The sequence below is a fragment of the Helicoverpa zea genome, chromosome 12, assembly GCF_022581195.2.
Source record: "Helicoverpa zea isolate HzStark_Cry1AcR chromosome 12, ilHelZeax1.1, whole genome shotgun sequence".
Taxonomy (NCBI): Eukaryota; Metazoa; Arthropoda; class Insecta; order Lepidoptera; family Noctuidae; genus Helicoverpa; species Helicoverpa zea.
Genome location: NC_061463.1, coordinates 3,971,311 through 3,997,155, shown reverse-complemented (window position 1 = coordinate 3,997,155; position 25,845 = coordinate 3,971,311). Strand labels below are relative to the sequence as shown.

The following is a 25,845-nucleotide window of genomic DNA, read 5'->3' as shown; positions in this document are numbered from 1 at the left end:
ATAGAATCTTTGCATTAACCCAATTTTTGCATACGTAATTTTGTTACGTCAAAGATGAGTTGATGGCCAATTGGCTTGTCAAGTATACATAATAATATTCTCGTTTGGTAAGTACGTAATGATTATTTACTTTTGCTTTTATTGTAACAAATGTATGTCGTCTTCGAATTTGTACCTACATCATTGAGAGCAATCTCGCTGGCCAGTCTTTAGTCTAATAAATTTCTTTATTCCAAAATCAAAATACGAATATCGATAGATTTATTCCACAAAGTTGCCATACCGCTTATACTTAATTATGCTAATAAATCTGATCCAAATACTTAAACGTATACAAACAGTAACCACAACACAACCACCCACAGTTTTAGCCTCTCAATAGTTTTAACGTTAATATATGCATATTAAATGCCCAGCCTAGACTGAAGTAGGTGTCATGATAGCTCGATGCACAGAGTGGGTGCCACTGACTTGACCATTGCCATTTCGACAGAGGTCAGTCGCATTCCAGCGTTTGCGGATCTATAATATAAAACTGTAGTATGTTTTGAAGTAAATCAGAAGAGAATTGTTACATATTGAGGATATCCTTTCAGAGTTTTTTATCCTAAGTAAACTTATACCTTAAGTTTGACATTTTCATGTATGTTATTAATGCTTGGTGCATAATTCTAGTCGAAAGTATCATGTTATTTGAGCTGTTAACGTTATTAACGTTTCTAAAGCCCTGCTCTACAGTATCTTATTAACATTTAACCCCAACTCTTGTTATCCTAAAGAAAAAAAACGTCAACCACCAACAATCCACTTTTGAATTTCGATCAATCGTGACCAAACAAACATTTGAACAAATGTTGCTACACGAAAAAATTGTCACGTATTTTCTTTGTTAACAAATATTACAAGGGTATCGAAATGAAAGCGTTGAAAATTGCTTATAAAACGGAAGAGCGGACAAGAAAGTCGATATCGATAGAAGATAAAGAAACGAATTTGTATTATATTATTAACGATTGCGTTGTCTATTATAGAGTTAAGTTGAATGACCGTTTTGTGTATAATTCTGCCTGATCAGTAAAAATCATTTTGAAGTCCATAAAGTTACAATGCATTGGAGCTTTCAAAAACCTTTTATGTAAGTACATTTTACAGCAACACCGGTCATATATATTTTTCTTATACTTATTGAATCATTGCACAAAGATAGCCAAAAGTCGGATTTTCAATCCATGCGGGTTGGATATAAAATTATATTATTAATTTCGATTAACAAGAGGTAAATTAAATTACAGAATGGTGTCGGTTGCACAAAGGTAATTGAGTGCCACCTTAATTAATCACGGTATGCACTGCGCTGCATGCGAGATTGAGTGCAGTTGCATATTCCAAGCAAAAGTATATTTTATCTCTACTCTAGATATGTTACAGTGTAATCGTTTCAATACCTATCAATATTAATATTTATAAGTAGACTTACGCAAGTACCTATTCTTTATTTGTTATATAATTTTCTGGAACTAAAATCATGATTTATGCATTACATTAAAAATAAACATGTCCCACTCTGTATTTTCATACAAATTGTGATTTTTGCATTACTTCACAAAGATTTTAAATCGATAGGTACAACCTTTATCTTTACTTAGAGGTATGAAAATATAGGTTGATAATGTGCTTTTCAAACTTCGAATCCGCTTATTGAATCTCTCCGCTAACATCCTAAGTCCTGCGTCTGGGAACGCCTGTGACCCACGAGGACAATTTGTCAGTGTTATTACGTGCTGTTAAAGTTTGCGTCAGTAAGTACTCCGCGGTCCAAAGGGGGCGCGTTACCGACGAGCTCCTGGCCGCTTGCGTAAAAAAAAAAGATTTTAAAAAGTGAACGAGTGCGTCTGTGGTGGAAAAAGTTTAAAAATGGAATGCGTGCCATTTTTTACACAATTTGAATAAAAGTTTTGTTTACGAGTGTTATTTAGAAGTGCAAATGGTTTTAATAGTATTTCTACTGTGATATTTTAAAATAATAGTGTAAGTTTCTTTTAAATATTCTAATGTGTGTGAGACTTTACTTGGATCGCATGTTACACGCGATAAGTATGTAAGGAAAATGTCTAGTGAAGCAATACGATATAAATTAAAAAGAACATGCGTTTGCGAGATAAAATTGACTGTGTAAACAAGAATTCCGCGTCCAGTACAGGATTTCCCGCTATATATGCTGACACGTTTACATGATCTTGGATAGTATTAAGACATTTCCTTTTAAATATGCTCAAAGATTTTCTTGAGTATTTTCTGCACTGATATTACGATCTTTTATTTGTCATATCTACTTACTGAAAATTCTATTAATGATTTTCTTTTGTTTATAACTCTAGATTTTTGTTTCGCTTTATTGGATGATTCGAAAAGTTCAATCTTTATTTTGGTTCCAGCAAGCAATCAATTTGCTAATCGATTTTCACGCGACTTTTCACTAAATTATTCGCCCTTATAAAATTGTTTCTGTGATATTATTTTCACAATATGATACTATATTTCGATGGTTAAATATAGAGATTAGGTAAAACAGTTAGGTTCTTAGGTAACCAGTTGCAAATCTTGATATAAATCACAAATCCCTAACCGGTCAACATGTCAAACACAAACCATCTCAAAAACCGATGTGTCAACCCGCTTCTTTAAACAACTGTAGTTACTTGAGCCAATTTAGGCTGACAACTGAATCCAATATAATTTGACCCTTCATCTTTCGGTTAGTTCCTCATTCCTCGTTGTTTTTGTAAATGGTAAAGAGTACTGCGGGTCAGGTTACATTGGTAGTGTTTTAGTCATCCCACACTAACACTCTGATTCCATATTTCCGCCCAATGCCCTATGATGTTTCTCATATATTTTAAAATAAACCCTATACTTGTGGAAATAGAGATTAATTTACTTTACCTTTATAGCTGTACAAAATCCACTCGAAAATTGATGATGAAATTTCCTTTTTGGAATATACAAAGCTGAATAAATTTTGGTTTTATCCTCTTATCTTACTTCAATGAGAATTTATTTTCAAGGTTTCCTTGTAATAATTGTAATGTTGAAATTGACCATGAAAGGCAGATGATTCAGAGGTCAATTGATCCTTTGTGGAAATGAAATAAATAAATACAGAATATTGCAAAGGTCTTTTGAGTGCAACATTAAAAATAGCAACTGTTAGGGTTCCTTACCCAAAGGGTAAACCGGGACCCTATTGTTTTCGCTCCTCTGTCCGTCCGTCCGTCCGTCTGTCACCAGGCTGTATCTCATGAACCGTGATAGTTAGAGAGTTGAAATTTTCACAGATGATGTATTTCTGTTGCCGCTACAACAACAAATACTGAAAACTAGAATAAATAAATATTTTGGGGGGCTCCCATACAACAAACGTGATTTTTTGCTCGTTTTTGCTCTGGTACGGAACCCTTCGTGCGCGAGTCCGACTCGCACTTGGCCGGTTTTTTTTATTTATTTTACTAGTTTTCGCCAGCGTCCTCGCCTGCGTAGATCAACTTTAGACAGATATCAAGTATACGTTACGACAGCGCTCTTATGATAAGATTCCTAATTATAAACATTTCTAACCATATTTTTGCAGATAAATGACCCGTACAGAGCAACATGGCTACACCATCACAAAGAAAAAGGATAAATTTTATCGTTTTATTAATTTTATATGGAACAGCTGATGTTGACTGCAGTTTACCGGTTGATCTCGCTGGGGAGGAAAAAGGTGAGTAAGAAGAAATATGAAACACTGAAAAATACTTAACCCCAATACAACTAAATAATAAACAACAGTCATGAATAAGTTACGATATTTTTTTATTTTCCAAAATAATAAATATTTGAACTTTTTTTTAAATAACTCTTCATTTAAATAACTCTTCATGCCTGCATTTTTTTATAATAATATTTAATTTATTTCATAAGTAAATACATGTTTATATAAGGTACTTAGGTACAAATGTGATATGATTTTCAGGTAATTTCAATAATTGATGTATTAGTGCATTATTAAACCAACATGCCGTTATTACTAAATAAATTTTAGATAATGTATTAATAATCGGATAATTATAATCCAATTACATACCACTCAGCTCTCACAATTGCGGGTGATCTTTTAAAAAATATTCGCGATACACTTATTATTATTGTTGCTTAAGTAATTGCCAACACTTACAATTTCAGTATGTCGAATTGAAAGTACTATTATGCCACTATTTCCACATCGATTGAATAATATATTTTTACCTACTGATCTGAAAACGTATTGCATAGCTTTTGCGCTCAATATTTTGAATATTTTTGAAAAATAAATGCATAATATTTTAAACATCATAACAAAATTTAAACAGTGACACTTTCAGATTTTTAAAGAAACATTACAGACATGCTTCTTTCGTTTTCAAACGCACATTATATAATATTAATTTTATTAATATACCAATTTGTCGAACATTAAACTTATTTTATTTAATTTTCAAACATTATAATAGTTATTTAAAACTTTCCTTTTCATGCTCAAATCTGAATAAAAATAATGGTCAACACAAAACAGTTTTGTAGGTACATGATACGAAACGGTACCAATTTAACTAACGATGGATCACTTAGAGTCAAATCTCTATTGATTTTAATTTAGATCCTTGAACCCAGACACTTTATCACGTGATCTAGACACAGCCTAACCACTTTATTGGCTGGACTCAAATACATGGTAACAAGGCTGAATAGAAGTATTATTGAGTCTGAAAATAATATTGAATAGACTACAATTCGGGTTACAGTTAGATCTTTTACAATTTTGGTCTATAAAAGTAACTTGCTGAGTTTATTCTATACCAAAGACTTCAGATTTCTAGTCTATTAATCAAACAATAATATGGAAAAATATAATTTAGCAAGTTACACTCGAAATGTGAACATTAGGGGAATACCCGCATCGACTCACGGTGTCGTCACAAGTTACCAGATCACAAGCAGATGTACACCAGAAATTTAAAGAATTCAGACGAATCATGCAGAAGTATGACAAAAATTACCCTGTCTTGTATAATTCCATCCAAAACATAAACAGTAGACAAATCAACATAACTTTATTTACCTTTACCATTCCAGTGCTACCTCCAACAACCCTACCACTAACTTCGCCATCATCAAGCGTGACCACAGTCAACATTTCGACCTCAACCTACGTCACAGCGATCCCGCCAATACCGCCGAGCGATAGGGACAGGTTCCTAACCTTCGCGGAGTCGGGGCACCATCAGACCTTCATGTTCGCTAAGGATAATACCTTTATACAGCTGGATGGGGATATTATACAGAGGTTTCAATTGAGGTTGGTACTACTTTTTAACCTTTAATGAAGATTTAGAGATTTAATAAAATAAATGCCTTCAGACACATTTTGAGAGACTCTTTTGTACTACGGCATAGAACTTGTGCCTTGTATGTTGCGTGCAATGATTTATTGTATTTTCAAGATTTGCTAGAACAAGAAGAGCTGTAGGTACATTCTCTAAAGAACTGTTAATAGTTTTAAGCTGCATTTGATACCAAGATAATTTTGTATGTTACAGACTATGCAGAGAAATATCATTCAAGTTCCGAACACGACTTCCACATGGCTTACTTGTGTATCATAATGTAAAGAATCCGGTCTTTAAGATGCAGCCTTATGCTCTATACGTCATCGTGGAAAAAGGTGAATTAAAAGGTAAGAAGAAGGTTTTTACGTTAGGAATATCCTTGAAACAATTTACCACTTTTACCTGTTCATTGTTCAAGTTATTAAGGAAAAGTTGAGAAATAAGCTTATCCATAAAAAAATCTTACCTAAATCGAAGGCAATTTGAAACCAACAATACATACAATTTGCATGAACTATTTCACATTTGCAACACATAGAATGAATTCTCTAAATTGCATACAGTGCGCTGTGGCTCGTTGACAAGAGCTAATTCAGGGACACAAACGATAAATCTTCGTTGTCGGCGGCGAAGCATTGCCTATCAAGTGCCGCGACATTGAATGGATCATATAGGCTAGACTGTATTTTGGATCTATCCAGTTTGTATCTGATGATCTAAAAATCTATCTTTGCTAGGTACAATAAGTGATTTTATTTTTGGAAGATCGTTTAAATATTTTTTTTTTTTTTTTCTTAATTGTTTCTCATTTCTTTTTGCTATTTGAAAAGTAATTCAGTTTTGCGATCAGAACTATTATATATTGATATATTTTACTGCGTTTTAATGCTGTTCAAATAAATTATTACTTCTTCATCTGACTGTTTACGACTTCAGTTATATAAAATAAATACCATCTCGAGCTTCAAAACCAAGTTACCTGCCTACCGATAACTAATAAAAAAATGAAAAATAGCTACCTTGTTTACTTGTACAAATTCCAATCAAACAGCCATCATCATTTATTATCATTGGCTTCGCAATAATTTCTCATCGTCCATACCTCCGGGATCGTTTCCCAGCCTTCACTTTTTTCTCTAGCGTGTCAAGACTTTCCTATTTAAACGTCCGTCTATCCGTATGTCGTGTTGTCTGTCGATCTGTCTATCTGCCTTACAATATCTTAGTGTTTTATATTCTCTCAAGTCGGTCACTACGATTGTAGGTACAATTTATTCATACGATCATTCTAGTTTCTAGAATTTCAGATTTAATGGTTATTGGATTAGCAATTTTATATATAGTTAAAACAAAAAAAATATGTTTTGCCATTATGGAGTCCCTTACATTTATTAGTAGCCTGTACCAATGCGATATAAGGTCTCGGTCCTTATTTCCGAAGAGGGCCATTATCTACCACTTGATCCCAGTGCGGGTTGGGGGACGTCACAATCACATTAAGTCATTTGTTTTATTTCTTCTAGGATATGTCAGTCCCAATTTAATTTATCGTTCCTTTTGATTTGAAGCAGCAATTTGAATTTACTGGGGCTTCGTCAGATCAATATATATATCTACATTTGTCTTCCATTCTTCATATAGTTTTCATCTAAGTACTCTATTCAAAATGAAATAAATATTTTATATCTATGTACTAAACATTCCAGTGGTTCATGTATTCGGCAAGCACCTAACTTCAGTAACCGTTGGCAGAGCGTTGAACAGAGACCAGTGGCACAGCGTGGTTGTAACTATCGATGTGCATGGAGCAAGGCTAATTGCTAAGGTAGACCATCTGAAAGAAGAAGTATATTTGAAGGTAAGACATTACTGATCAATATACATAGAAGATATAAGATGGATTTAGATGATTAATATCCCGTTTAGTTATCTCCAAAATATAATTAAATACATAAACCATCGCCAATAATGGAGCCTAATTAATTCCATCTACGGATACCCATATTACCCTAATTAATTCTCCAATTAGTGATCACCTTTGTGATGTTTTCAGTAGTTGGTTTCCTTTTTCGACGTTATCAACAATATAAGTTCAATAAACTAAATATTCTAAAATAACAACCAAACTAAAAAGCACACCATTTAAAATTTTTGACCTCATGCGTTTACACGGGTAACAATGAATCAAAAGTTGGTAGAATCAGCATACAGATCATAATGTAGCGTAGGTAAATTGCCAGAATCAAATAAAGGAAACGGGTCACTTCATAAGCGCGAGTTAACGACCTGCCACAACTTGTGTGTCATGTCTTTAAACCTTATCGGTGGACAAGGACGTTAATATTCAGTTTGACTCATGGTGCTGTACCTAGTAAAATATACACTGGTTATACAGGATATACCGCTTCCAGGAATTTATTTAGGTAGGGAGAATATAACAATGATAGAATTTTTCCCTAAAGAAGAATAATAAAATCTTTAGATATACCTTACCAGGTAATTTGAAACCAAAAGTGTGTCATAATTTTGTTATTTTGAATCTTTTACGTTCTGATTCACACTGCATTTCATATGCAGTATAGTAGACGTATCACTTTACACTAGGTCAACGCCTTGTGTTATAAGATACTTGCAAAGAGGTCCTCATTTAGCTTAATGTTTATTTCATTATCTTCTTGTTTCAGGGCTTAAGTTTCGACACAAATTACGGAATCACTGCTAATTTGACGTCCGTTATTCTTATCGGAGGTAAGTTAGCATTATGTCAACAAAATCATAATTAAATTACGCAACTTTTTCCAAAATCTCTTGACTCAAAAGTTATTAAATTGCATACATGTTTCTATCTGCCATAATCTTAGACAAACAAATCATATTTTCAAAGAAACCCTTGAAACGCTGCCTATTATTTTCCTAGGTCTAAGTTCCGAAGAAAAACTCCACGGTGTAAAATACATAATCGAATCGTTCGTCGGCTGCATCAGCGATATGGTCCTTTCATCTGGCAAGGCAGCCTCAGACTTGCTACCCATAGTGCCTTTAATTGCTACCAAACATGAGAACGTTAAAGAGGGTTGCATAGATAAGTGCAGGACTATGGAAAACCTATGCTTTCAAGGCTCTAGGTGTATTAACGAGTATAATGGATACAGATGTGATTGCTTCGGTACTTTGTATGAAGAACATCTGTGTGATGTTTTCAGTAAGTATTTCACACTTCTTATTGCACTCAAGCCTTACGTTGTCTTATTTTCAATTCGGATTCGTTTTACTTTTAAAGATCTTAACTTACATGTTTTTGTTTACAAAACCTTTTTTAAAACTTTGAATTGATTTGCACTGTTGTCATTGCTGCTTTTAATCTCGTACTCATCTTATTCATTTTATTTCATGTTATACCTGTTATATTAATGTGTCTAGCACCCATAAGTGTATTAACACCTGTTTCTGACTTCCTTTCTCCATTAACGTTGACATTTAAAAACTAATTGGGGTTAATGAAAAAATTTACAACCCTGCACAATTTACTTTTACAAAGTTATTCAGGTTTATTAATCCTTTCAAAAGCAGTTCAATCTCAAGAACTTATATAAGTACGAGAAAAATATAATTAAAAGTTACGCAAGCTTGTTATACATCAGGATTATTATAACTTAATTGAAGATCAACGACGAGATGATTGTTTGCTTTCACAAATCTATCAGTATCTATATCTACTTAGTATTAAGATTGGTGCACTTAAGTAACCAGTACAACTTGATCTTCAATACTTAGCCAACGAACAATTTAAACCTATATTAGTTTTCATTTTACTACCTCTTCGCCATTTATGTATCTATCATAATTACACTCATCATTTAGTAAAATTAATACTTCACTTTCATTAACTTTCAAAATGTCTAGCCTCTCTATGTCATCTCTACTTTTCTTTAACGTGTAATCACAAAGTAATTGGCCTGTTTCAACAAAGTAATGTTGCTAATTCTAGTATAAACGTTAATACTAGTTTGAAGAACCTGTTTATAATACTTGAAGTATCTGAACTCTGACCGAATCGCCACTCGTGTCCTTTCGACTTCTGACGTCAGCTATAAGTCGTTACTTTAATGTCATTGATTATTGTTCCTGTTTGATCAGAATTACGCAAATTATACGATTTGCTATGACGCTGTTAACACAGTATGTATTTTCATTTTCTATCTGCAATTTAATATGGTAATTCGAATGCTGCATCGGCACAAGAGTTTATTTATTTATTTATTTATTTAATAGTTCATGTACACAGATACACACACAGAATACAGAAAAGAAGAAAGATAGAACATATAGTACATAGGCACAGCTTATTTCAAGAGAAATTTCTTCCAGCTGGCCCGTTATGGGAGAGTTAGAATAAGAAGAGATGCAGATAGTGTGTAAAAAAGAAAGAAGCTATAACTAAAAATAAATACTAACATTAACCTAATTACATATGTAATATATATATAAAATATATATATATATATAAAAATACACTAAATACTATATGCGTCTATGATGATAAGGACAAATAATGTTCCTTCAACTTCCGTTTAAATAAAGCAACAGTTTGGCAGCTCCTCAGCTCAGGCGGCAAATTGTTCCATAACCGTACAGCGTGCACGGTGAAGGAGTAAGAGTAGAAATCAGTGGAGTGGGAAGGGATTTTAAGTAAGGATTTGAGATGAGTCCTGCAGGACGCATCAGGTGAGCGGAGAAAGGAGAAACGTTCCCGCAGGTACGAAGGAGATTTAGGATTGAAAAGGATATTAAATAAAAGACACAGAATGCGAGTGTTCCTGCGAAGACGAATAGGGAGCCAATTGAGATCCTTGCGAAATTGTGAAACATGATCATACTTTTTAAGATTAAAGACAAAACGAATACAAAGATTTTGCAAGCGCTCAAGTTTATTTAAAAGCTCCTCGGTGGCATCCAAATAACAGGCATCAGCATAATCTATAATGGGTTGGATGAGAGTCTGAGCAAGTGAAATCTTGGTTTTCAAGGGCAAAAACTGTTGAAGACATTTCAGCGTATGAAAAGTATAGTGAACTTTGCGACTAACTTCATTGACCTGAGTGACCACGATAAGTAGGTATCAAGAGTAACACCCAAGTTTTTCGCTGAATTAGCGTAGTCAATCTGAACCCCATTCAAACACAGTGGTGGTAGTGACGCAACATCTAGCCTGCTACGCATGTATCTGCTGCCAATAATCATGGCCTGAGACTTCCTGGGATTAATTTGCAGTCCAAAGGACTGCGCCCAATCACAAATCGCATCCAGGTCACGATTCATGGCAGCAACGGCAGCTTCTGCATCAGCACAGGGAAAATGTCTGTAAAGCTGCAAGTCGTCTGCATAGAGATGGAAGTGGGAAGAAATGACCTTTGTGACAGAGTCAATGAAAATAGAAAACAGGAGAGGAGAGAGAACGCCACCTTGAGGTACACCAGCAGAGAGATTGCACCAGCCAGAGGTAAGGTTACCAAGGCGGACACATTGTGAACGGCCTTTTAAATACGAATCAAACCAACTTAGGGTGGAAGGGGAAAAGTTTAAAGATTTTAGAATGCCGAGAAGAATATCAAAATCAACAGAGTTGAATGCACTGCTAAAGTCAAGAAGAACTAGTAAGGTGAGAGATTTGTTTTCCATCGCAAGGCGAATATCATCGGTGACCTTCAGCAGTGCTGTTGATGTACTGTGACCAGGCCGAAAGCCAGATTGAAAAGGACCAAGACCAGATTGAAAGAGTTGATACAAAGGTAGTAATAATGAAAAGATCTTTATTTAAAATTAGAATATTTATGATTAATATTGTTCGTTAAGATAAAACATCTCCATCAATAACACGCTTGTGGTTCATTTATGTTTCTTAGATCATCAAATTCTAAAGCTTCTCTAACGGTTTCATTTTAATGATCAAGTCTCCTTTCCAAACTTACTCCTTTTGCTTCCGTCTCATCTTCTACCTTTGCCTTTATCTATTAATTTCATAAAAAATATCTTCTTTTATCTACCAACTATAGTCACACAATCACATTACGTTGCTTCCAGCGGCGACGGTGCTCACACTCCGCGGGTCGAGCTACGTGTCGTACCGCGTGTACGACTGGAAGGACCGAGTGCACTCCACAAGCACGCGAGTCAGCCTGCACTTTAAGGTAGTGCCGTATGACATAGATAACATAGATTTAGATTTTTGCTTGTATGCCTTTTTATGTTGTACGGTGAAAATATTTTATGTTCTCATCAAAATAAGAGGATTTTTTTCTGAACCCACAAAACATATCTGAAAAATTGTTACGATACACAATCCCCAAGTAACTTAAGCTATTATCCGGGGTACGGAGCGAAGATCACCCGGGAGACGGATGAAACTGCGAGAAATAGATAGTATTCAATAATCTTTCTCATAAAATTCAAGAAGACTTGACTTTAGCACTGTTTCGTAAATTACGTAACTTGATGTGCAGTCATTGGTGATTGGATATATATAATAAATAAATCTTCAACCAATGACATTATGAGCTCTTCAATAAATTACATACAAACATGTCATAACAGTTGATGACTCATATTTGAGAGTACATTTTGACCAGATGCAACTTTATTTTACATCACCAAAAAAATAGTTCAACTGATAATATAGACTAAAATGCTTGCAATATTCTTTTTTGTAGTTATGTCTATTTCTGTTGAATTTTGGCAGACACATTCTTTATGTTTCTATTTTTGTTCAGTCTCATCGAAACCCATTAATTTGAATCCTACACTTATCTAAATTAATAAACGCTAGATTTCGTGTTAATTACTGTCTTAATAGTTCTGGTTTGGACCAAAATATCCTTTTATACATTTCAGTATAATTAAATCGTTTTTAATCCAACTTATAATGACTATATACCCTAAAATCTTTCAAGTTGATTCTTAATCTTCTTATATTTACTTTTTTAGTTAAATCAATTGTGTTGAACCGACTTTCACTTGAACCGTTTTATGGATCTATGACGTCACAGCTTTGCAATCAACGTTGCAAAATGTTAATGGATATTATTTACAGTTATTATTGAGATTGCTACGGATAAGATCATGTATATATATGCAAAATCTGATGCAGTATTGATTGTCACAACAGATTGAATTACTTGCTCAGGTTTATTATGTAATTGTATTACTTTAGTTTTATATCTATATGTAGTATTATTCTTACAATATTGTTAAGATTTATCGAGAGATCAATGTATTTGCAACCTATAATTACGATTGGCCGTCAATGCATTCGGTTTCTGAGATTCTGATCAAAATCTCATCACAGCTTTGTGATAGATTAGAATAAACAACAGCCAACTGTTGATTGTTACAGACAATCAAATAATTATTATCTTATTTATTATTGTATTATGTATGTTTTACAATTCTAATTTCAAACGGGTTAAGTCATCAAAAATTATAATTATATTTTGACAATAACCAATATTTTTGACAAGATTGCCTAATCTGTCTACTTACCTTCTCTGCTTATCCTATTATCCATCTAAAAAGTATTAACTTTTATATCTACGTCAGTCGAGATAAAATAATAATCTTGTTTCTGAACAAAGTAATTCATTACCAGACGCAAATAAATAAAACAAAGATCAAACCACTTAAAAGCGTTTTGCATACGTTTATTTTTGGAGCAGTGAATTTATAGCGGACATTATTTAAACCACATTTTTGTTCATCCACTTTTATACCAAAAAGCAGTCTATTCTTAAGCTCAACTAGAGCACTATTAATCTTCGAAACAAAATTGTCATTTCGGTAAAATATAACATTCTGAATGCAATACCTCACGCATTGACCGTTACTAAAATTATAAATGCTCTCTTTTTTGGAGCTCCACTTATTCCGTTACATGATACTAATGAATGATACAATTCACCGAATCAATTTCACAGACTAGATTCGACGATTCAGCTCTATTCTACGCTAGCGGACAAATAGACGACAAACACCATTACATAGCCTTATCAATACACGATGAAAAAGTCGCCATACAAATAGATTTAGGAGACGGACCAGTTGAAGACTATTTAGGGGAGAAAATTAACAACAATATGTGGCACAATCTCACCGTCATACTGCAAGATCAGACCATATACGTGTATCTTGATAGCACAACAGAGACTTACGAAGTACCAGGAAACGCTCGTTACTTGTGCATTGATCCAGAAATCTACATATGCGGCGGTCCGGATTTACACAAAATGAAAGGATTGAAGTCGTTCAACAATTTCGCTGGCAACTTGAAATACGTTTATTACAATGACGTGTCAATTTTGTACGAGTTGAAGCAAAATAACCCTAAAGTCCACTACATAGGGGTGCTGGATCCTGAGTTTGAGGACATAGATATTGAGGTGATTCCGATTACGTATCCTTTCGCGACGTCCCATATTTGGTGGCCGCTGAATCAGAGCCACACTGTCAATTTAAAGTTTGATTTTAAAACCAGCAAGAATATGGCCGTATTGGCTTATAGTCAGACATCAACACAAGGTTACTGGGAGGTAAGTTTAATTATACCTAACACAACAAACAAGTTTCTGTTTTTTATGCTAATTAGATTACACTTAATTGCATTTTGAGTATGTTGTTTCACAATTAATAAGGCACCTGCTTAAATATTAATTTGATACGGTGTTTGGAGGCACCTTACCTAGTTATTTATTACTAATTCAATAAACCATTAATTATAACGAAAACAAAATATTTCCTAATGACAAAGTTTTATTCAGTTTTGCCACAATTATAAAATTCCCAAAAATAACAATTTTACCTGATTATTTAACTTTTTAATTACAACAGAAGAAAACAAGATACGATTTTAATTGAAAATAAATGCAAATCCAGTCTAGACTTCTGTGTCAGGTTGCAACAACGAAATTTACCCAATCTGCTTGCGAATTACTTCACCGGCTTATTGATAACGAGCTCGCTTTGGCAATCACTCTGTGGTTCTTGAACTTTAACTTCATTTCCAGATCAAAGAACAAGGTTTCTAAAAATCATTTAAGAGACCAATTAATTATAAAACAACAAACGATTTTGCGTGATCTATGTGATATTAGATAACATACAAATCGACACACACCTACATTCAGGCCTTTTGTGGATGAAATATATTTCAATCAATTAAGAAGTATTGATCTGGAAATTATTTGATATCCTTAGAAATCTTAATAGGAATCAAATTCTTGAAGAATGTAATGAATACTTATGTAAATTATAGTAAGGTATTTTTAATATCTTCCATTAAACAATCACATAACAATACAGGTAAGGATGGTAAAAGAAGAGATAAGATTCGAGTTGGTATCAGACGTTGGCAAAAACGTGACCTCCGTGAATTTGAAATCGGTGAAGTTCAACGTAAGCAATGATTGGCACAACGTCGAGTTGGATTACAGGAAGGGAAGGATCAAAATGACTGTGGATCATCATAATAAGCACGTACAGATGTTTGGTGAGTTTGCTTTTGTTCTAAGCCTTTATAGGAATAAAGAAATGTAACACTAAGATCTACTGAGATATAAGATGATTAATGTTTACATTGAAGTATTACCTACTTACTGAAATTTGGACAGCTTGAAACATTACTTGCTTCCTTGTAAGGACTACAATCTCACTTTTTGTTAACATTGTAATGTTGTCTCATTCAACTAAATTTTGGTTGTTATAAGAACAGAAAGTTCACGGTTAATCGTGTCCAAAATTAGCTTTCCCTGTTTTTGTTTCACAGGCGTTTTTTGGTCATTAGATACTTTTCCTCAACACCTAGAAACAATAATCAAATAAAAACAAAAACATTTTTGAACTGTTCAAAATTATTCGGTAGCTAATGAACCATTAAGACCCCAAATTCGCATGCAAGCCATTAAAAAAGCGATACCGTTATCCACATTTAAAAAACAGCTAATTAATCGATTTTCCCAGGTCTAGATTTTGAGCTACAAGACAAAATCGTTATAGGCAGTGGACTGAAATCAGCTAACTTAGGTCTAATTGGATGTATGAGGAACATAAGAATTAATGGTATGCTAATTGAACCAAGACTCGTGATAATGACTGAGCGAGTGGTCGGGGAAGTGGCTATAGATGATTGTAGATATGTAGATCCTTGCACCAGACCCAATACTTGTGAACATGGAGGAATATGTTCGGTTAGAGAAGATCGGGTTATTTGCAATTGTGATAATACTGGTAAGTAACTCTTAATAGAGAAAGTTTATGTAAAGTATAATTATTTCTGGCTTGTAAGTGTATTCGATTAGAAATAGCATCCTTCCCTTATGAAAAAAAAAACACAACACACTCATGAGTTATGATTAGTTGTGAATTAAAGTTATATTAAACGCATAATTTTTCGCCTACTAAAGTAAAGGCAACGTTGAGCCCCATCATGTCTTTGCTCTTGAGCAAATAAAAGGCGATATTGATTTTGCAAGACCTACGGTTAATAAGTAAAATTTCTATTAATATAACAAACGATTATATATAACTTATTATAAAAATCTTAACTCCACATATTTTCTTCAAGGTTACATAGGTGAAAACTGTCACTTTGCTACTTTCCGCAAGACCTGTGAAGAACTGGCTCTGCTCGGCTACACAAGAAATGACGTGTATCTCATAGACATCGATGGGAACGGCAAGTTTCCTCCCGCTCATGTCAAATGCGAATTTCAGATCGAAGCCGATTCTTCTACCACTGTTGTTGAACATAATCTGCCTAGTCAAGTCGTAAGTTTCATACATATCTACCTCTATCTTTATTTAGGTACTTGAATGAATCAGGATTCGCTCTCTATTTGAAAAATTTAACAATTCCAGATTTCTTCCAAAAACTCTGAAAACAATCATCTTGCTAATTTACTGATACATTTGCATGAGCTATGCATGGTCTAACAGCCATCTCCCTAATACTTTTTTAATCTTGCGAGAAGATAAATAAGTGATAGTCTCTTAATGAAATAAGCAAGTGCAGGTATGTACGTCTATTTTGTACTTTCCTCTATTTAGTCCTAAGCATTATGTATCTTTGCAATATTAATTCTTAACTTTATATGTATTTATACCAGTTTTCTTATTTTTTACTGGGTCTTCATAAATAATTTCTATTTTTGTTTTCTCCAGGATGTTCGCTCCGCATCAGGCAATGACTTCAGCTTCAACATCAAATACAGGGAGTTCACAGCAGAGATGCTACAAGAGCTGATCTCCCACTCGTTGTACTGTCGGCAGTACATCAAGTACGATTGCATGAAGGCGCCTTTGGAGTTGCACAGCGCAACCTGGTTCATTTCGTCGTCTAATAACACTGTGGATTTCTTGGGGAATGTTAAAAGGTATTTTTTGTCATCACCATCATGTCGCGAGCCTTTTTTCCCATCTATGTTAGGGTCAGTCTAACCAGATATGTCTCTTTTATCACGCATCAATTATTAGACAGAGAATTGATGAATTAAGGTTTTAATATTTTTGTAGAGACTCAGGAAAAAGAAATGCGGTTGGTTACTCAGTACAGAATTACTGCTTTGAAGAATCATTAGTCCTTTTTCAGTCAAAATATTATTGTTAATCGAAGAGTCTTGACCCTTTATACAATATACAATAGATATAATGTAATATGTAGAAAGCAATATTTGAAAATTCTTCAACAATATATTTTTTGTTTGCAGAGGATACTGCCCATGTGGTGTAAACGCAACTTGTGTCAACGCTACCAAGTCTTGCAACTGCGATTCAAACGAGGACGGCAAGTGGCACAGCGATGAAGGCACCTTCGTAGAACCCACGAGCTTGGGCATTACTGACATGTTCTTCTTACAGCAGAAGGATTTGCCTGAAGATGCTCAGGGAAGAATTACTTTAGGACCCCTTGAGTGTGTTGAGACAAGTGAGTTTCGTATAGTTAATGATAGTTTAGTAGCTTTTGTCCGTGAATATCGTAATACCGTCAATTACAATTTCGTAAAGCGTAACAATAAAAACCAATTCATCATTTTCTCCCAAAACTTACTAACTTTTATCGCACAGTATTTCTGGGAGAAAAAAAAATTGGTACCTACCAAATACACTCTAACTACTATTTTGAACAAGAGTATCAATATGATGATGGTCTTGATATCGGTGGATGTAATTAGGTGTTAAGAGTATATTAAAATCTTAACAAAATATTCATTTACAACGTTTTATGATCCAAATACATAAAGTCCTCCTTTTAGATACCCAGCGCTATGTAGTAACATTCACAACATCACAGTCCTATATCGAGGTACCAGGCTGGAGGAAGGGGGACATTGCCTTCAGTTTCAGAACAACTGGCACCAGCGCCATTTTGCTGTTCCAACCTCCGATCAGACCCAACTACCCGTCTTTTATGGTGGCTTTGACTAGCGGTAAGTAAGATAGAAGATTTTTCGAAGGAATAACTTTTGAAATATTATGAAAAAAAAAAAAAAACAAAAAAATATCTTCATATTCGTATGAACAAAACTGTTAAGGAAATAGAAAGGGCTTGTGTTTAAACACCACCCAAAAAAGTACCTATTTTACTACCAAAAAAATTCGAAACGGTTACCAAAATGGATAAATGGCCACCAAATAACGTTTCCTAAAATATTATTAAATAAAACCATTTTTTCATATTATTGACTACTAAAAAAATATATGGACGCCTTTAAAATACACTTTAGACCAAATATTATATATTGTCATTACTTAGATGTTACCAATTATGTAATACCATGACTTCTAATTTGGTCATTTTTGTTAGACTAAAAAAGCTAACGATCGCTAGAATATTTCCCAAATACCAATTAATATACTGGGGTTCCCAAACGTACGTCGCTTATTTATTGTTATATGAATTTGGGTGTACGTTTAAAATGTAAGCATGCAACATGCAGCAAGCATGGCTTCTGTCACGGCTCCGGCGCTGCGGGGCTCCGGCGGTCCCATGCGAGCTTATCGTCGCAGATGGTTTTCATGCTCACCACCGCAGCTTCGGCAATTGCACTCTAGTAATATTTTTTGGACTTATTATGACTCACCAGCACTGAGCTGATTTAAAAATCTGTTAATATTTACATTTTTCAAACCAAGCATTTTTTCTTACACAGAACATGAGCTAACCTTCAACTTTACCCTCAACACTGGTACAACCAGAAAACTAGTAATTAACTCTAAACGTAAGCTGAACGGAGGCGAATGGCATAAGATATGGATAGACTACAACTTCTACCATGTTCGGTTCATGCTTAACACTGAGTATCAAATGCTGAATCTGTTGTTGGAGGAGGAATTTGGACCTTTCGAAGGTTCTATGTTTATTGGTGGTGCTACTGCGTGAGTACTTTCTGTCTTATTTGTTAGGTTTTTACTAAAGCACTAAGTAATTTAGTTAGAGGTCTGAAAAAACTTCACTAAGTTTTGGTCTACTCTCAAATTGTCATTGAGTATTTTCCCTGAATAATCTCAGTATGCCTTTTTACTTAGATAAGATAGTCACTCAGACTTTCCTTTTTGTCCTGTTTTATAATATTTTCTTTCTTGCTGCTAAATATCAACCCTTCAATAATGTTTGTATGTGTATTCTAAAATAACTGGAAAATATTTTCAGGGAACATTTAAAAAAATCTGCGGTAAACCAAGGTCTCATCGGTTGCTTCAGAGGCTTGGTCGTTAACGGTGAAATTCTGGACATCTACAGCTACATGTCGGTCCATCTCTCAGAAATTATCAAAGACTGTAAGCCTTCGTGTGTGCCCAATCCTTGTCAGAACAAAGCTATTTGTAAAGAGCTCTGGTCGAGCTATGAGTGTATCTGTAAGAATCCTTGGGCACATTTGGGTACACATTGTGAAGAAAGTAAGTAAAACGTACTAAGAAAATAAATTTAATGTTGAAATTAGTTAAAAATAAAAGAAGTGTAAATCATTCATCTTGATAAAATAAACTCCAAAAATAGTTGCGAATTGCGGTTCAATGGAATTATTGAAGGCAATTCTTAATCAATAATATATTTTTTTTTCAGACATAAACGAGAAAGCATTAACATTCCAAACGAAAGAAGCTTACCTAAAAAAGAACTATCTAGTAGACAATGCAACAGACGCAGAAAAACATCGATTGAAGAAAATGATGACAGAAAACGTACTGATGAATCTAAGAACTTACGATGATAATGCTTTAGTTCTATACGCAAACGATAATTTAAATAATTTTATACATCTCTTCATACATAACGGAACAGAAATCATTTATCTATTTAATGATGAAAATGAAATCATACAAATGAATGTAACTTATGCTAAAATCAATCAAGGAGAAAGTGTTCAGATTGCTATCATTAGAACTGAGAATACAACAACTTTGCATGTTAATGAAAATAATGCGACTATTGAAAGAACTGCTAAGCTGTTGAGTAAATATACTAATAAGCCTTGGAGTAATCCTGAAATGGGTAAGTTAAATACCTACCTACTCTATAAGTTATCAATATTATTTCTGCAGATGTTATAAAGTAAAAACAAGGTCCGTATTGCAGATACTCGTGCTGAAATACCTAAATTTTGTTCTACTGATTAATGGGAAAACTTAAATAATGTTACTAAATAATAACAAGCAGTTCTTGTCATTGCCAAATAGTCTACATTTCAACAACATTTATTTCTAGTTCTGCAAAACCACATTATTTACTTGAACTTTAAACTTTTCATGATGCATACCAGTATTGTCTGGGCTGTAAAATATGGTTCTCTTTTGGAACAACTTTTATATAAGAAAAGTTACAAGGCATCCAAATATATCTACTGAAAAGTATTAAGTATCACGACAAACACGGGTTTGCCGGTCATCTTGTTTGTCTGCTGCCGTGATTTGATCGTCTGTCCGACAAATCCATGGAATGGGCAGATCCTACGTATAAAAACATTAGCAGGCTCATTTTATTTAGTCTAATGTTGTACCAATTTCTATAACCATTTTTCTGATTTGCAATTAGGAATTGAATTTTGACATGTTGCCATGCCATGTGCACAAATCATTTATGACCAATTATTATATGCGGGTTTTACGTTACTTCATGTCATATTTTTGTGTTCGTTTCTCTTTCATATGCCATAATATATTCTGTGTACATTTCCAGAGGTGATCCTCCCACAACGGCCGCCCGCACCTCCCATGGACTACTTCCAGATGAACCTGGGCGGGTTCGACCGCTACTCGCTGAACCTTGCACCCCGCGCCACACAGCTGCCTCAGGGCGGGTACGTTGGCTGTGTCAGAGGCTTCAAGATCGCTGACCATGTCGTCGACCTATCTAGGAAGGCTCTGCAGAATATTGATCAAGGTGACACTGGTGTATCTACTAGTTAATTTATTTTTCAGTATATTTAACATTCTGGCTAGAATGACTAGAAATAAACTAACTTGTGAGATGACGGTAGACAGAAGAGTATGGAAGAAGAAAACATATTGCGTCGATCCCAAATATAAATTGGGATAAGGGCAGGAGGATGATGATGATGATGATATAATTAACATTCTGGAGTTTAATAATGATTTAATTTCAGTCTGTTTATGTACTTTTTCTGCATCATCTCACCACCAGAAAAAATGTTATACATACATAGGCGGATAATGATGTCGATGCTCAACAATATACTTACAAAGGATTTTTTAATTTCATTTTTCCAATTTCACTAGTCGTAAATAATACTTTCTTTTTGTAACTTCCAGACCTCACAGGGGTCTTACCAGAATGCAACATGAAGTGTGATTCAGAACCGTGTAAGAACGGAGGTATTTGTACCGAAGACTTCACAAACCAAGAAAGCAGCTGTGATTGTGAACTTACTAGCTACTTCGGAGAGTATTGCGTTGAAGAAAAGGGGGCGGATTTCAATGGAGAGAGTATTCTGCAAAGGAAGTTTCTATTATCAGGACCTGTGTTCAAGGTGTATAAGATTTTACATAAGAATATATTTATTTATTTTATGGACGTTCTTTGGATGGGGAATATAGAATTGAAGGTTGTTGCTACTAATACAATGGATCTCCGATGACAAATTAAATATTTTGGGTTTGAATTTGAAAACGGCTTACAAAATAGCATCCTGGCTTTTGAATATTTTACTTCTAATAAACCATAGAAGGCAAATACCAGTCGTTGGCTTATTTTGGGTGGCAACGGACTGACAACCAATGAAGAAAATATCGTTGCAATATGTTATTTTCTTTCACAGGTCAAAATAAAACTAGCATTTTCGAGCAACGATCTGCGCCAGAAGAATACAGTTCTGTTATTGGTTCAAACGGAAAATAAGTACGTATTCTCTACCTACCTTCATATATTTTTGCTTTTAAGCTACAGATTTTTCTAATATTCTCATTCTAGGCGCAGTTACTACTTGCTAGTTGCAATAACTCAAGACGGTTACTTGAAATTTGAAGAAAACCGCGAGGAAGAAGCATATGGTGCTGAAGTGAAAAACAGAAACTTCCTTAACGGTAATAAACATCATGTGAATATGTCTTTATTTAAATTTGTTTAGTCATAGTGCACCTAAATCACGTAACTGTTTATCGTGAAATCTCTCGGATTTCCAATTTTTCAATAATCTTTCCTTTATTTATTGCAATGTTTTCCTTAACCTACTTATATCGAGTTCCGGTACTTTTTCTTTAGTAAAGTGCCTCTTATTTACTAATATTATAAATGCGAAAGTACCTAACTCTGGCTGTATATCTGCACGGTCAGATTTCACGCCAAAACTACTGAAGGTAGTCTAGAGCCTAGGAAAGAACTTAAGCTACTATTTATCCGGATGCGGGAAGTTCCTTCGGAACACGGGTAGAACCACTGGTAACAGCTAGTTGATAGTTAATGTCACTTTTAAATAAAGACGTTTTTTATGATCAAGGTGCCCGCCACACAATATACTACACTCGAACCAACCAAGAAGCAAAACTCCTTATAGACAGAATAGAAGTTCCTCTAGAAAAGGTTCCTCCACAAATCGTATGGGATGTATTCGATCAAGGATCCAATGAGGTCCAAGTCGGAGGCCTTAATACTACAGACCCCAGACTTAAGATCTATAAGGGGTATAACGGATGTTTGTCCAGTAAGTATGTTTAGTGATTGTCATGATACTTAGGCAATTTATAGTATTTCATAATGTTTTAATGATTATGCTAAATTAAAAAACAAACAAGATTTGATAAACATCTGTACCTATTATTTTTTTGCATAGTCATCTTTAAAATTGCCATAACGTTTTTTTTAATTTATTACTATTTCGACACAAAATGACGATTTTGTTGGTTACGATAATATACGTAGGAGGTGTCGATTTTACTACTGAGGCAGCGGTTACTAAATTCAACCAAAGCCAAGAATTTTTCCAAACTTTTTAGACCCAGATTTCAAGCTAAAAAAATTCATACATTTTTACACGCCTAATCATGTCGTCAACGTACAATTAACTATCATCTTTATTCATCATTACTTCTGAATTGGGACAATTAACTCATTTTGACTAGCTATCTTCATATTATTTCCAAAACAGACATCCTAGTAGAAATAAACGAATACGAGATGAAGCCTCTAGAGGAATACATGTTGTTCACTCGGCTAAACTCTGCGGAAGTGAACGCGGTCAACGCACAGGGCGTCAGATCTGCTCAATGTTCCGCTGACTTCGATGAAGCTTGGCCTGATCAGACGCAGTTGGCGGCTGCACATAATGGCAGCTTTCTTATTGTGAGTATTATTAATGGTATTTTCTTTGGGGGTTATGCATGAGCCAAAGTAAACGCACAGAATGTACCCACATATACAACAATACCCAGTAATATGCCCACTGGTGGTAACTCTACCTGATTGTTAGTACAGTGGAGAATGGTGTGATGAAGATGGCATTGTTAAAAAAAAACTCTCAACGAAAGGACTTTATTTGATCAACGATCTACTGAATCTAGGTTCTTTGCATGATAAAAAAAAAATATTAAAAAACTGGATAAGAATCGACAACTACAGTCCAGCACAGATTGAATGTAAAGGATTAGATGCACAGCACCCAGACAATCTTGTTCCAAAAAAATCTACTATACCGCCAAAACTAAGCTTTTGAGTTACTAAGATAATTCTGTCATAATGTAAGATCATTTGTATTCCCAGAGTGTAGACAAGACCTGGGTAGAAGACCCGCCGTCCCGCAACCCGTACGACTCGCTCTACCAACAGCCGGACACTGAAGAGGATAATACTGATAACTTCTTCATAGCCCTCATCTGTGTGTTCCTATTGGGGCTGTGTTACTGCGGGTATCATGTAAGTTGGGAAATTAGAGGTCTCACAAGTTCTCCTTACCAACTTCTTTCAATCTATGTAAGCGGCACAAGCCTAGCAGGAGATACAAGACCATTATGAATAATTTCAAAGAAAATCGATCCAACGTAAAATTCGAGGAAACAAAACACGAGAGCCTTGGCAGAGTTTAAATTCTGAATTAAACTTAACATTACAGATGTGGAGAACACACAAAGCTTACAAGCTAAGCTTAGAGAAGCAGACAGATGAAAACATAATGCGGAGTAAGGAGCATGCAACTAAACTACAGGAACCAACCATATCATTCTTACAGGTAAGAAACTTCTAGAACCTTAATAACCAACAAGAAGACCGTTCTCTAAAAATTTACATTATATTTCAGCTGAACAAAGACCCGTTATCTGATGAACCAATTGCGGATGGTGAGAAGAAACCCAATGGAGTTACTATTGACACAGTTCCAGTTGTTATAGTTGAGATACCAAGCGAAGGTAGTATTAGCAGAAAGGGTAGTTTGCGGTACAGAGGTAAAGTATGACATGTCCAAAATCAAAAACGCTTACACAGCGAATCTTATTTTTGCAATTTATCCTTCCCGAAGAGGCCTTATTTTAAAACTCCTATTTGTCTCGATTTCTAGATATGCTGGAAAAGGAAAAGGTTTGGGAAACGCTTGAGGAAAAAGACGAGATTCTAATGTCGGAAAGTGACACAGACGATGATAAAAACCAAGTGAACGGTGATGATCGCGAGGCCAACTGTGGAGATCCTGACACTGATGAAGAGACTACTACGTCTTCTGATGAAGATGAGGTTTGTGATTCATTTATTGTAGGCACCTTCTTGGATACCCCTTTATTGTTTGGGAATTTCAAACCTTGGAAATATTAAAACAGAGGTTGATGAACATAAAGCCAATTTAAAAGCCGATTTAATTAAACTTCATCATAAGACACAATTTACTTACATAAAAAATATGAACTATTTAGTACATAATAGTTTACCTAAAAATACAAACTCAATAGACCGTTAAATAAAAAAAAACTTTGATTAACAACTTCAGTACAATAGCAAACAGTGTATCAAACTTAACTTCAGAAATGCACCTATCATAACGATGGAGCTCAACAGTGCACATCCATATTAAAAGGCAATAATGAGAACGTTGTCCATTATTTTTTCAGAATAATTCTCCCCCAGAGCATCATGTGAATGGTCGAAAGGACTCCAACAAAGAAGGGCCTCCCACACAAACCAATTTGACGACGCAGCTTCCCTATAAGATAGATGAAGACGACACTAGCGAGCTTCTTACATCTTCTGCTTAGAATCTATCAAATAAATGTTTTGTATCGAAATCAGTTGTATCAATGTGTCCTTACTTTTTTTCATTTATCTAGCCGTTCGTCTCAGGGGCGGATCCAGCCCTCAAAAAAGCCTGACATCATTCGATACATTGTCGACTGCACCTTTAAAGGAAGATATAGGGGAAGGGAAGTTTTTCAGTTTCTAAAGATATTTCAAATATGACATAATTATTACTCGTACAATTCACATGAATTAAGGTTTTAGGTAGGTATTTTTACTTGTATTCAATTCTATATCAAAAAAGAAAATTAATAATTAAAATACATAAATAAATTATAAAATCAATTTTTTGGTCTTTTTACACTAGTTAAGTTTGGCGCGCTTATTATATATTAGCTTTCGCCCGCGGTTTCACCCGCGTCCCTTAGCCGGATGGTGACAAAAACTATCCTAAAACCTTCTCCCGGGTCTAAGTTACTTCCCCTCTAATTTTCAGCCAAATCGGTCAAGCCGTTTTCATGTTATGTAGTGACAACGGAAATCGGGTTTCATTTTTATATAGGTATATATAATATAGATATATAGATATAGAAGATTAACTAAGTTTGGCCGACGCGCGATAAATCAGCCTCGAGTTTTCGGGCATCACTCAAATCGCAGGTGTAAGTTGTCCACCATGATCCTTAAGGAAGAAGAAACTCTTAAAACCGAGACATAACG

At 34.7% G+C, this 25,845-nt stretch overlaps 1 protein-coding gene across 1 annotated transcript; it reads left to right on the top strand.

The window, feature by feature from the left end:
* The first annotated feature begins 1,839 nt into the window (after positions 1-1,839).
* Positions 1,840-25,175, top strand: LOC124635285 (contactin-associated protein like 5-2). Its single transcript, XM_047171151.1, has 29 exons — positions 1,840-2,028; positions 3,629-3,763; positions 5,155-5,377; positions 5,619-5,755; positions 7,115-7,266; positions 8,093-8,156; positions 8,326-8,610; positions 11,490-11,596; positions 13,376-13,987; positions 14,757-14,943; positions 15,414-15,680; positions 16,018-16,220; positions 16,614-16,825; positions 17,159-17,376; positions 17,705-17,878; positions 18,602-18,827; positions 19,102-19,349; positions 19,516-19,944; positions 20,629-20,832; positions 21,222-21,439; positions 21,728-21,807; positions 21,880-21,992; positions 22,406-22,609; positions 23,054-23,247; positions 23,665-23,817; positions 24,014-24,130; positions 24,200-24,344; positions 24,458-24,630; positions 25,002-25,175. Exons 2-29 carry the CDS (start codon positions 3,652-3,654, stop codon positions 25,143-25,145), a joined length of 5,601 nt encoding a protein of 1,866 aa, XP_047027107.1. The 5' UTR covers positions 1,840-2,028; positions 3,629-3,651; the 3' UTR covers positions 25,146-25,175.
* Positions 25,176-25,845: the final 670 nt, after the last annotated feature.

What these genes read in the sequence shown, in the direction of transcription:
- LOC124635285 (XM_047171151.1), top strand. Translation starts at nt 3,652, where the DNA reads ATGGCTACACCATCACAAAGAAAAAGGATAAATTTTATCGTTTTATTA. An exon ending in AAACAGAAACTTCCTTAACG is followed by an intron (nt 21,993 to 22,405) that starts GTAATAAACATC and finishes TTTATGATCAAG; the next exon opens with GTGCCCGCCACACAATATAC. An exon ending in ATAATGGCAGCTTTCTTATT is followed by an intron (nt 23,248 to 23,664) that starts GTGAGTATTATT and finishes TTGTATTCCCAG; the next exon opens with AGTGTAGACAAGACCTGGGT.